The 13,903-nt window shown below is 40.5% G+C and overlaps 1 protein-coding gene across 1 annotated transcript in view; it reads right to left on the bottom strand.

The window, feature by feature from the left end:
* The window catches only part of LOC124233902 (centromere protein P-like), a 222,405-nt gene that overhangs the window by 159,321 nt on the left and 49,181 nt on the right, over positions 1 to 13,903 (bottom strand). Inside the window, exon 5 of the mRNA XM_046651189.1 lies at positions 3,277 to 3,373. Coding sequence (XP_046507145.1) covers positions 3,277 to 3,373 — 97 coding nt within the window. The remainder of the gene's footprint in view (positions 1 to 3,276; positions 3,374 to 13,903) is intronic.

Consider the following 13,903-nt stretch of genomic DNA (forward strand, 5'->3'; position numbering starts at 1 on the left):
ATATGCAACTATGTACTGGGGGGCTTTGGGGAGAAAAAGGAAAAAAGTGAAATTAAAAAAAAAAATCTGAATAACAGAATTACCTTAAAGAAATAATTTTGAGACTTCTAGATAAGACGATATGAACATTGGTACCTGGCAAACTTATATACCCTTAAGTTACAAATAAAATAAAATAACGAGAGAAAGTAAAAATATGCTGATTCCATTATCGTAAATAGGTATTGTTTCATTCTTGACATGGAAAATTAAAGAAACAGAGGCTTAAAATTAAAAATAATTTACCCTTACAAACATTCCTGAAAGAAACTAAAAAAGACACACATAAATGGAAAGACATCCTAGGTTCACGGACTGGAAGACTGAATAGTTAACATGTCAATACCATCCAAAGCAATCTAGTTTCAATGCAATCTCTATCAAAGTCCCAATGACATTTTATGAAGAAAAAGAAAGACCCGTCCTAAAATTCATATGGACTCTCAAAGGACTCTAAATAGCCAAAACAAATTTGTAAAGAAGAACAAAGCTGAAGGACTCATACTTCCTTATTTCATCACTTACTACAAAGCTATAGTAATCAAAAGTGTGGTCTGGCTTAAGGACAGACACACAGACCAATGGAATAGAATAGTGAGCCCAGAAATAAACCTTTGTGTATATGGTCCAATTATGCTTGACAAAGGTGCCAAGACCACTCAATAAGGAAAGGACAGTCTTTTCAACAAATGGTGCTGGGAAAACTGGATATTCACACACAAAAGAATGAAATTGGACCCACAGCTTACAATGTATACAAAATATTAACTCAAACTGGTCAAATACCTAATTTTAAGAGCTAAATTATAAAACTCTTAGGGGAAAAAAAAAGAGAAAAATCTTTATGACAATTAATTTGGCAATGATTTCTTGGATATGACATCAAAAGCATAGGCAACAAAAAAAATAGATAAATTGGACTTCATCAAAATTAGAAATTCTTGTGAATCAAAGAACACTATCAAGAGAATGAAAAGACAATTCAGAGAACGGGAGAAAATATTTGTCGATCATATATTTGGTAAGAGATTACCCTCTAGAATATATAAGGAAGTCCCACAAATCAACAACAACAAAAACAATCCAATTCAAAGATAGGCAAAGGACTTGAATAGACATTTCTCCAAAGAAGATATATAAATGGCCAAAAAGCACATGAAAAGATGCTAAACATCATTACTCATTAGGAAACTGTAAATCAAAACCACAATAAGAATACCACTTCATACCCATTAGGCTGGCTATTACCAAAAAATAAACAAATAAAAACAAAAGACCCCCCAGAAAATAACAAATGTTGACAAGAATATGGAGAAATTGGAAGCCTTGTATATTGCTGTCGGGAATGTAAAATGATGTGGCCCCTGTGGGAAAAAAAATGTGGTTCTTCAAAAAATTAAACATAGAATTACCATACAATCCAGCAATTCCATTTACAGGTATATACTTAAAAGAACTGAAAGTAGGGACTCAGATATTTGCACACCAATGTTCAAAGAAGCATTATTCACAACAGTCGAAAGGTGGCAACAACCCAAGTGTCCATCAACAAATGAATGGATAAACAAAATGTGGTACATACATAAAACTGAATAGTATTGTGACACATGCTACAAAATGGATGAAACCTGAGGACACTATGTTAAGTGAAATTCCCGGCAAAAAGGATAAATGTTCTATGATTCCACTTAAATGAGGTACCTAGAACAGTAAAATTCACAGAAACAGAAAATAGAATGGTGGTTCCCAGAAACTGGAAGGAGGCAAGTTAGTACTTAATGGGTACAGAGTTTCAGTTAGAGATGATGAAAAAGTTCTGGAGATAGATATTGGTGATGGTTGAACAACAATATGACTGTTTCTTTCCATTCTAGCAACCTTATCACCAGCAAAGACCAGCTCATAGAAGCGCTCTATCTTCTATAGGAAAAATACACCAATTAGATTCCCACACCTGCCTTGAAAGCACTTAGAGGCAAGTCAGCTTTGGAAATGGGGACTGGTGCTCACATTTCCCACAACCCATTCAAATGTATCAGTCAACAGCCATATTAAATGATTCGTTACCACTACTGCCAACATACTCTTCAGTCAGCAGTACATTTTACCAATTGTGAAACAGAGCTATTTAATTGTTCTGGCGTGGAAGCACCTGCAAGTAAACAACGTAATCATGAGAACTCTCCAAGAGGCCACAGAACAGATACAGGTAAAGGTATAGGTAGTGGCATGTTCCAGTCTAAAGAAAATTCTATGCCTGACAGATTTTATCAGCTCAAGCAAATAGAATGCAAATATTGATATTGATGATGATGATGATGATGACAAAGAATCCAAAATAAAGGTGAGTTACTATCAGTCATAAAAACAAGTCATGATCCCGTTAGGCTTTTGAGGGAACCTGAACCTTCAGATACTATTTATGTTGACTCTTTCAGAACTGTTTTTTGTGTGGAACGCAGCTGTCAACAATTTGACGCTATCCAACAAAGCAGGATCTGGGAGATTACAATTCAGCCAAACATAATTTTAGTTATGCCAGAAAACAAACAAAGGGAACAGAAAGAAGTCTTTGCATGTACCCATATCAGACTTGAGAAGCATTACTTTACAAGAATTAGTCATAAGTATTTAAACTTGAAACATACGATAATTAAGAAACTCAAAACATAGAGTCTGACTGAGGAACTAAAGATTATACTCCTATGTGATAACCTTGCTATCATTATATTCTTTTTTGTGTGTGTGTGTGAGGAAGATTAGCCTTGAGCTAACATCTGTGCCAATCTTCCTCTACTTTGTATGTGGGATGTCTCCACAGCATGGGCTGATGAGAGGACTAGGTATGCACCCAGGATCCAAACCTGTGAACCTGGTCTGCTGAAGTGGAACGCGCAGAACTTTAACCAGTGGGCCACGGCGCCAGTCCCTGATTATCTTCTCTATTAACATTTGTCATTTTACTTCATGTACCCTGGACAGATTTTTTTAAAAATGCATATTTTAGAATAAGTATATAACTATGCTTCTTTCAAAGTAATCTATAATATAAATGATTCACTGATTTGTATAGAAGCATTCCTCCTTCATTATTCCAAATAACTGCAAATTCCAGAAGCCAAAGAAAATATTTTCCATTGTTTGAAAATTTTAAGGAAAGAAGGTTATGTTAAATCCCCAAATTAACACCAGCTTCACTTTTCATATATACTTAAATTTAAAGACTTTAGACACTACCTTGAAATGTTTAAACGTGCGCTTACGATATTCACACCACTCCACAAAAAAGTGTAGGCTTCGAAAAAACATGAACAGATCTCTTCTTTCTTCTGCTCTGTAGGAATAAGATTCTGTAATTAATAAACAGAATTAAACGAGAGCCCCAGCCTCACTTTCTTATTATAACTTTGTATACATCCTGAACAAAAGCTAAAAAAAGTACTTGATGTATTTCCACACAGTTGTGCTCGCTTAACAATAAGGATACGCTCTGAGAAATACATCATTAGGCAATTCTGTCATTGTGTGAATATCATAGAGTGTACTTACGCAAACCTAGATGGTATAGCCTAGTATACATCTAAGCTATATGGTACTAGTCTTATGGGACCACCATCGTACATGCAGTCTGCTGTTGACTGAAATGTCCTTATGCGCTGTGAGACTGTATACTGAACTGTGCACTTTTGAGTGTGGGCCCCTGTGATTGCTAGTGCTGCTTTCTCAGACTGGAATGCCCTCTTCCACATCTTAAATGTTTAAATCCTACCCATTTTTCAAGATTCTCTCTCAACTGCCATGTGCTTCTTGAAATCTTACTTGATGACTGTGGTAATAAAGAATATATCTGGTCTTTGTCCCCAGCTCCTGGCACAGAGCTTCAAAACCCCATGGAATTCCTGAGTGACAAGAGTGCCTGTCATGCTGATGAGGTGACTTTGGTGGCATCTCTTTAGCCTCAGAATGGGGACTGGTCACCAGAAAAACAAACCATATGATGAAAGGGTTGGAACTCTGGGCCAGCAAAACCTCCAGGGAGGACAGGGGGGCTGAAGATCGAGTTTAATCATACGGCCAATCATTTAATCAATGATGCCTATGTAACGAAACCCCAAGAAAAACTGTGAACAACAAAGCTCAATGGTGCTTCCTGGTTGGCAAAAGCGCTGAGGTGCTGGGAGGCTGACATGCCTGACGCCACAAGGAGAGACACAGAAGCTCTACGTTTCTCTTCTCCATCACCACCCTGCCCAGGCATTGGCTGATATATTGTTTCCATTTGGCTGTTTCTGGGGTTGCAGCTTTTATGATAAAACTAGAATTTTTAATATAGCATTTTCAATGAGTTCTCTGAGTCCTTCAAGCAAACTATAGAATCTGAGGGGGTTGTGGGAACCCCAAAATTTATAGCGAGAAGTTGGGAAGTCCAGGTGACCCCTAAGACTGGTGGCTGGCATCTGTAGCAGGACAGTCTTGTGGAGGACTTTGTTCTTAACCTTTGCACCTGAGATAAATCTAGGTAGTTAGTGTCAAGACTGAAGTGAACTGCAGGACACCCAATTGTTGACAGAGAATTACCATCAGAACAATGAGGTCACCACCACACAGTATGCCCTATTCCAAAATATCTAGACACAGTTTCATTCATATGCCTAAGAACTCCCAAAGAAATTTATCCTAATTCTCTTTATACTATACCTATTGTTACACTGAAACCCACAAACATGAGCAACTTGTAGACTAGATGCATATATTCTGTTAACCATTCTTTCAATAAATGATTGTGGGAGTCGAGTTCCCATTATAGTCACAATGAGGTAAGCCCATTCCACCCAAATGCTCCCATTAATAACAATTTAGAAGCATGGTCATAACACATAAAGCAAATACTGGAAGACTGAAATGTGGCCAAAGAAGGCAGAATGGGCGGAGACCTCAAGAATTAAGAGAGAGCCAGGCAATGAGTTCCCTGGGCTTCATTTTTGCCTTCTGTATATGCCAATCAGGACTCTAGAGCAGACTGCAACAGAGAACAGCCAAAGGATGGAGTAAAACAAAACAATGACCCAGAAATATTGCTCCATCTAGCTGGCAGAAGTCATATAAGATGAGAAGAAGGAAAACATCTGTTTTGGTGATGATTTTTGGGGTTTGTCACCAAAAGCAAAGGCAACAAAAGCAAAAGTAACAAGGGATTAAACTTAAAAGCTTCCACTGAGAAGGGAAACCAAGGGGCTGGCCCGTTGGCACAGCGGTTAAGTTCACATGTTCCACTTCTCAGCAGCCTGGGGTTCGCCAGTTCGAATCCCAGGTGCGGACATGGCACCGCTTGGCAGGCCATGCTGTGGTAGGCGTCCCACAAATAAAGTAGAGGAAGACAGGCACGGATGTTAGCTCAGGGCCAGGCTTTCTCAGCAAACAAAGGGAGGACTGGCAGTAGTTAGCTCAGGGCTAATTTTCCTCAAAAAAAAAAAAAAACACAAAAAAAGAAAAAAGAAAGGAAACCAAGTGAAAAGGCACCTGCAGGAAAGCAGGCCATGTTTGATGGGGCTAAAACCCAAAATACAAACAGAATTTGCACAAATTGGCAACAAAAAACAGCTGAATTGAAAAATCGGCAGAGGAGGAGTGACGTCAGCATCACAGCAGAGTGAGCTCTCCCCGTAAACTCTCCCCTCTAAGATACAACACAAACGACATTCTCACTCCAACAGAGGACATCCACACAACACAAACGATGTCTGAGAAACCAGGCAGCCATGCGATGGCAGATGGAGGTGCTGGAGGCCCCTCCCCAACCCGAGGAAGTGCAAGGAGGTAAGGCAAAGCTCTTCTTCCTCCCTGAAGGGCAATGACCAAAGGATTGTGTACAGCTTCTGAAAGAAAGGGAGGGAGGGAGGGCAGCCCTTCATGGAAACACCAGATATCTCCGAAGTCCCTCACAGCCCAGGGAAAATCCCCCCACAGAGATGACCATCTATCGTGGGGTTGACTTCATCAAGCCAACAGCCCAGAACAGCAGATAGTGAGGGCAGAGCAAGAAGCTCTACAGATCACAAAGGACAAAGAAAGCATCACTCCACCCCGACCCAGGGTCCCAGCAGAGCACCTGGGAGCTGCCCTGCAGATCACAGAGGGATCAGAATATGCAGCTCTTGACTGCCACCCACTGGCAACACACAGAAGCAGTAAGAAAATACTACCATAATGCGGAAACACAAATCCATGCCGTGAAGCAGTATGAAAAAATGTATTAAATCTCCAGACCAGAAGGAAAATGACAAGTACCCAGAAATTAACCCTGAGGACACAGCAATCTATAACCTAAATGACAGACAATTCACAATAGCTATCATTAAAAAACTCGATGAGTTAAAAGAGAATGCAGAAAGACAGTTTGACAAGTTCAGGAACTACATCACAAAAAGAGGTTCAAACTACAAAGAAGAACCAATCAGAAATACCGGAGATTAAAAACACAATGATTGAGATAAAGCAGAATATGGATTCCCTGAACAAAAGAGCTGATATCACAGAAGAAAGAATCAGCCACACTGCCAACAAAAATATAGAAATGATTCAGATGGAGAAGAGAGAACAAAGACTAAAAAGAAAAGAAGACACTCTCTGAGAAATGTGCAACTCAATTAGGAAATGCAACATAAGAATTCTAGGTATTCCAGAGGGAGAAGAGGAGGAGAATGGAGCAGAAATCTTGTTCAAAGAATTAATAGTAGAGAAATTCCCAAACCTGGGGAAGGAGATGGAAATCCATGTGGAAGAAGCTACGAGATCTCCTAAATATGCCAATTTAAGAAGACCTATTGCAAGGCATATAGTAGTGAAGGTAGCAAAAGGTAATGACAAAGAAAAAATAGTAAAGGCAGTAAGGCAGAAGAAAATAACTTACAAAGGAACCCCTATCAGGCTTTCAGCAGATTTCACAGCAGGAACCTTACAGGCGAGGAGAGAGTGGAATGATATAGTCAAAACTTTGAAAGGCAGAGACTTTCAGCCAAGAGTACTCTATTCAGCAAGACTATCCTTCAGATGTGATTGAGAAATACAAACTTTCCCAACTAAACAAAAGCTAAGGGAGTTCACTGCCACAAGACCTTCCCCTACAGAAATCCTCAAGAAGGCCCTCAGATCTGAAAAGAAAGAAGAAACAGGTTACAAAGCCCTGAGTAAGGACACAAATAGGTAGACAAAATCAGAAAATTGTAGCTGTCCATCAGAACAGGTTAGCAAATACTCAAGTAAAATATTAAAGACAAAGGGAAGGAAAACAGCAAAAACAAAGATAATCTTGTCATTTTAACCACAAACTCACAAGATGTAATAAGATGTGACAAAAACAACTTAGGAGGGGAGGAAGAAAGGGACTGAATTGGCTTACTCTAAGGAAATAAGAGGTCATCAGAAAATGGACTATCTCTTCTACGATATTTTGAATACAAACCTCATGGAAGTCACTAATACAACAGAGACTAAATAAGTAGAAAGCTAGCATGAAAAACTACCTAATTGAATTGGTAGTCTGAAATAGATGGGACCAGAAAAAAGGAAATGCAGCAGAACCAGAAAATAAGCAATAAAATGGCAGAATTAAGCTCCCATATATCAATAATTACTCTAAAAGTAAATGGATTGAATTCTACAATAAAAAGATACAAGGAGAGAGATGGATTAAAGAATAAGACCCAACAAGATGCTGCCTCCAGGAAAAATATCTCAGCTATAATGACAAACGAGGCTTAAAATGAAGGGATGGAAGACGATACTCCAAGCTAATGGCAAAAACAAAGAAAGCAGGTGATGCCATACTTATACCAGACAAAGTAAACTTTAAGGTAAGACAGGTGAAGAGAGACAAAGAGGGGCAGTATATAATGATAAAAGGGACATTCCACCAAGAAGACATAACACTTATAAATAAATATGCACCCAACACAGGAGCACCAAAGTACATAAAGCAAGTATTAACACACCTAAAAGGAGATATTAATAATAACACAATAATAGCAGGAGACGTCAACACTCCACTCACATCATTGGATAGATCATCAAGACAGAAAGTGAACAAGGAAACAGTGGAATTACATGAAAAACAAGACCAGATGGATTTAATAAATATATAGAGAACACTCCATCCAAAAACAGCAGAATAAACATTCTTCTCAAGTGCACATGGAACATTCTCAAGGACAGAACATATGTTGGGAAACAAGGCAAGCCTCAACAAGTTTAAGAAGACGGAAATAGTAACAAGCATCTTTTCTGACTGTAACGGTATGAAACTAGGAATCAAATAGAAGAAAAAAAGCTCAGAAAGGGACAAAGATTTGAAATTAAACAACTTGCTACCGAACAGCCAATGGATCACTGAAGGAATTAAAGGAGAAATCAAAAAATATCTGGAGACAAATGAAAATGGAAACATACCATACCAACTCAAACGGGATGTAGTAAAAGTGGTATGAAGAGGGAAGTTCATCACAATACAGGCTCACCTTAACAAACAAGAAAAATCCCAAATAAGTAATCTCAAAATACACCTGAGTGAATTAGAAAAAGAAGAAGAAACAAAGCCCAAAGTCAGCAGAAGGAGGGAAATAATAAAAAGCAGAGCAGAAATAAATGAAATTGAAACAAAAAAGAGAGTAAAAAGGATCAATGAAACAACAAGCTGGTTCTCTGAGAAGATAAACAAAATTGACAAACTCCTAGCCAGACTTACAAAGAAAAAAAAGAGAAAGCTCAGATAAATAAAATTAGAAATGAAAGAGGAGAAATTACAACTGATACCACAGAAATACAAAAGATTATAAGAGAATACTTCAAAAGGCTATACGCCAACACACTGGACCATCTAGAAGAAATGGATAAATTCTTAGACTCATACAACCTCCCAAAGCTGAATCAATAGGAAATACATAATCTGAATAGACCAATCACAAGTAAAGAGATTGAAAGACTAATCAAAAACATTCTAAAACATAATAAAGAAGATGTCGTATATATATATCTATATCTATATCTATATAGATATATATATACACACAATGGAATACTAATTAGCCATTAAAAAAAAGACAAAATCGTTCCATTCACAACAACATGGATGGACCTGGAGGGTTTTATGTTAAGCAAAATAAGCCAGACTGAGAAAGACAAACATAAGATGATTTCAGTCGTATGTGGAAGATAAACACACAGACAAAGAGAACAGTTCAGTGGTTACTGGGGCAAGGGGGCTGGGCGGTGAATACAGGGAGTTAAGGGGAGCACTCATATTGTGATGGACAAGTAATAACGTAAAACTGAAACTTCACAATGATGTAAACTATTAGGAAATCAATAATAAAAAAAATCACTCCCAAAGTCAGAATGATCAAAGGTCTAACAAAAGCAGAATAAAAATAAATAAATAAAAATTTTAAAATCCCCCAAAATAAAAGTCCAGGACCAGACAGATTCTCTGGAGAATCCTACCAAACATTCAAAGAGGATTTAATACCTATAGTTCTCAAACTATTCCAAAAATGTAGGGAAGATGGAAAACAACCTAACACATTCTACGAGGTCATCATCATCTGATACCAAGGCATGACAAGGACAACCCAAAAAAGGAAAATTACAGGCTGATGAACATGGATGCAAAAATCCTCAACAAAATATTGGCAAACTGAATATGGCAACACATCAGAAAGATCTTACACCATGATCAAGTGGGATTTATACCAGGGACACAGGGATGGTTCAACATCCACAAATCAATCAAAGTGACACGCCACATTAACAAAGTGAGGAATAAAAACCACATGATCATCTCAATAGATGCAGAGAAAACATTTGACAACATCCAACAGCCATTTACGATAAACAACTTTACCAAAGTGAGAATAGAAGGAAAGTACCTCAACATAATAAAGGCTATATATGACAAACCCACAGCAAACATCAGACTCAATGGGGAAAAACTGAACACCACCCCTCTAAGAATAGGAACAAGACAAGGGTGCCCACTGTGACCAATCTTATTCAACATTGTATTGGAGGTTTTGGCCAGAGCAATTAGGCAAGAAAAAGGAATCCAAATAGGAAATGAAGAAGAGAAACTCTCGCTATTTGCAGATGACATGATCCTATATATAGAAAACCATAAAGAATCCATCAGAAAACTATTAGAAATAATCAACAACTACAGAAAAGTCACAGGGTACAAAGTCAACTTACCAAAATCAGTTGCATTTCTATACTCCAATAACAAACTAACAGAAAGACAACTCAAGAACACAGTCCCACTTACAGTCACAACAAATAGAATAAAATATCTTGGAATAAATTTAACCAAGGATGTGGAAGACCTATACAATGAAATCTAGAAGACATATTACTGGAAAAAAATCAATGATGACATAAAGAAATGGAAAGAGAGAGTGACGTCAGCGACATGGCAGAGTGAGCTCAGCCGGGACTTTCTCCCCTCCAAACTACAAGTAAAAGCACCAACTGCTTTCCAACCAAAAAGAAAAAATCCTAATAACAAAAATCATCAGAGACCCACAGCAGCCAAACGACAGAGGGTGGACAGGCTGGAGCCGCTCTCAGAGGAGCTGGAACGGGGTAAGAGAGAACTTCCTTCCCTCCCTTAGAGACTGGGATCGCTGTTGGGGGTGAGGGAAGGAGTAGGAGAGGGGCCGCGTGACCATGGGATCATCCAGGACTCCGAACACCTGTGCAGTGGAAACCTGCTAACAGGGCAAAGCTTTCGTGTGGGGGAGCCCATCAAGCCAGGGCCCCGGAAGACCAGAGAGCGAGAGCTAATCCCAATCCAGGTTGGCGTGCAAGAGAAAGTGCCCCTACTCCCTCAACCCACGCTGCACGCTGCCATCACAGCTGAAGGTGGAGGGCTCAGAACGCATGGCTCTCGACCCCCATCTAGTGGTAACAGGCCATAACTGCAACCAAATAATAGCATCATGCACAAAAAACGCTCCTCAACCATCCAGCAATTTATAAAAGCTCCAGTCCAAAAGTAAAATGATAAAAATACAGAAGTGTGTCCTGAGGACTTGGAAATAGGTAAACTAAGTGCAGAGAAGTTCAAAATAGCTATCATCAAAATACACAATGAGGTAAAGGGAAATACGGAGAAACAACTCAACGAGTTCTGGAGTTACTTCACAAAAGAAATTGAAACTATAAAGAAAAATCAATCAGAAATCCTAGAGATGAAAAATACAATGGATCAGATAAAACACAATATGGATTCCCTGAATGCATGTGTAGACACCACAAAGGAGAAAATTAGCATAATCGAAGATAGACAGGCTGAATGGCTCCAGAGGAAGAAAGAGAACTAAGAAATAAAAAAACTGAAGAAAACCTCAGAGACATAGCGGATTCAATGAGGAAATCCAATTTAAGAATTATCAGAATCCCTGAGGGCATGGAAAAGGAAAATGGAACAGAAGGAGAAGAGCCAAGATGGTGCCGTGAGTAGTCCTCTTTGTCTCTCGCCGTTCGAGTCTACAATTATTTGGACACTTATCGCTTGACAAAGGATATCCAGACAGCATCTCAGGACGTCTGAGACACCCACGCGACTATACATCGGAAGGCGGATGGACTTTCCTCCGGGAGGATGTGGAAATAGGTGAAAACTCTCCGACCCCGACGGGCAGCCTAGTACCCGCAAGCGGCTTTCTTCCAACGGACGCCCCCAGAGGATCCACACACATCTAGGGCAGGAGCGAGAACACAACAGAGGAGTGACGGTGGAAACAGGTGACTAGAACCCTACCTAAACCCCCTGCAATTACTCCTAAACGCAGAGGGAAACTTTGGAGTTGCACACCTGAGCCCGCGGGGAGAGTCTCTCCCCGCCATTGGCGGGAAGACCCAGCCTGGTGCTCGGGGCGCCCGGAGGGTCCCAGAGAGAATCACGGAGGGCACGGAGGTCTCCCAGCTGCCGTTGCCCGCCCCGTGGGACTAGGGATTGCCGGAGATCTAGGAGAGGACAGGGGCTGGGGGAACTTTCAAAGGCCGGTTCTGCGACCCGGAGGGGAAGCGCCGGAGCTCCGCCCGGGCAGCAGACAAAACTCTCTGCCTGCCGTTAGCAGAGGGGCCACGCTGAGCATTCACGGCTCCGGGAGAGGCCCGGAGAGAATCCCAGAGGGCGGGGCGACCCCCAGCTGCCATTGCCCACCCCGTGAGGCTAGGGATTGCCGGAGATCTCGGAGAGGACTGGGGCTGGAGAGAGTTCCAGAGACCCAGCTTAGTAGCCTAGGGGGAAACCCTACAGGCTCACAGCAGCCTTAGGGAAAGCCTCTGCACAGCACCAGTAGAAGGCACCCAGCCGCCAGCCACAAGGCTGGAAGACCCCAGGGCAAAAGCAGCATAGCTAGGTGTACTAACCACAGACTGTAGAAGATGCCAATAGCTCTCCTGCGACCCATAGAGGACAAGTGAGATTTGGTGGGTGCCGACAGCAACGGAGCGACAAATATAAGTGATCCCACCCCTGGCCGCTGGAAAAGCCCATAACACCGTTGCAGACCCCAAGGAGAGAGCACATCTAGGTGGGCTGCAACAGTAGGCACCTGCAGCCTGAAGCCCCCCTGTGACGGCCCCCACGGCAGAGGAGGGAATCCAAAGGGCTACTGTGGCTACGAAGAGGGGCCCAGGCCCAGTTAGCAACTATGGACAGGGTTCCTGGTTGGTGAAGTATAAACAGCTGCTCCCCCCACCCCAGCAGCTGAAACAAGTGAAAGGAGCAACTAAACTCTATCTCCATGCGGAGGCACAAATCAACAACATCAAGCAATATGAAAAAATACATTAAATCTCCAGAACAGAAAGAAAGTAACAAATACACAGAAAACAATCCCAAAGAAAACGAGATATATAACCTAAATGACGATGACTTCAAAACAGCCATCATTAAGATTCTCAATGAGTTAAGAGAGAATTCTGACCGACAACTCAACGAGTTCAGGAGCTATGTCACAAAAGAGTTTGATACGATAAAGAAGAACCAAACAGAAATATTGGAAATGAAGAACACAATAGAGGAGATTAAGAAAAATCTAGATGCTCTGAACAGTAGGGCCGATAATATGGAGGAAAGAATTAGCAATTTGGAAGATGGCAATATAGAATTGTTGCAGGCAGAGGAGGAGAGAGAAGCAAGACTTAAAAGAAATGAAGAAACTCTCCGAGAATTATCAGACACAATTAGGAGATGCAACGTAAGGATTATAGGTATACCAGAGGGAGAAGAGAAGGAGAAAGGGGCAGAAAACCTATTCAAAGAAATAATGGCTGAGAACTTCCCAAATCTGGTGAGGGAGATGGATCTTCAGGTGACAGAAGCCAATAGATCTCCAAACTTTATCAATGCAAGAAGACCAACTCCACAGCATATAGTAGTGAAGCTAGCAAAAGTCAACGACAAGGAGAAAATATTAAGGACAGCCAGGCAAAAGAAACTAACCTACAAAGGAACCCCCATCAGGCTATCAGCAGATTTCTCAGCAGAAACTTTACAGGCTAGAAGAGAGTGGAATGATATATTCAAAAATCTGAAGGACAAAAATCTACAGCCGAGAATTCTCTACCCAGCGAAAATATCCTTCAAATACGATGGAGAAATAAAAACTTTCCCAGATAAACAAAAATTAAGGGAGTTCATTGCCACAAAACCTCCTCTTCAGGAAATCCTCAGGAAAACCCTCATTCCTGAAAAATCCAAAAAAGGAAAGGGGCTACAAAACCAAGAGCAGAGGAGATAAGTAGAAGGACAACAACAGAGAGTAGCAGCTCTACATCAGAACAGATTAAACCACGGGACGAGAAA

Source organism: Equus quagga, unplaced genomic scaffold, assembly GCF_021613505.1.
Source record: "Equus quagga isolate Etosha38 unplaced genomic scaffold, UCLA_HA_Equagga_1.0 270_RagTag, whole genome shotgun sequence".
Taxonomy (NCBI): Eukaryota; Metazoa; Chordata; class Mammalia; order Perissodactyla; family Equidae; genus Equus; species Equus quagga.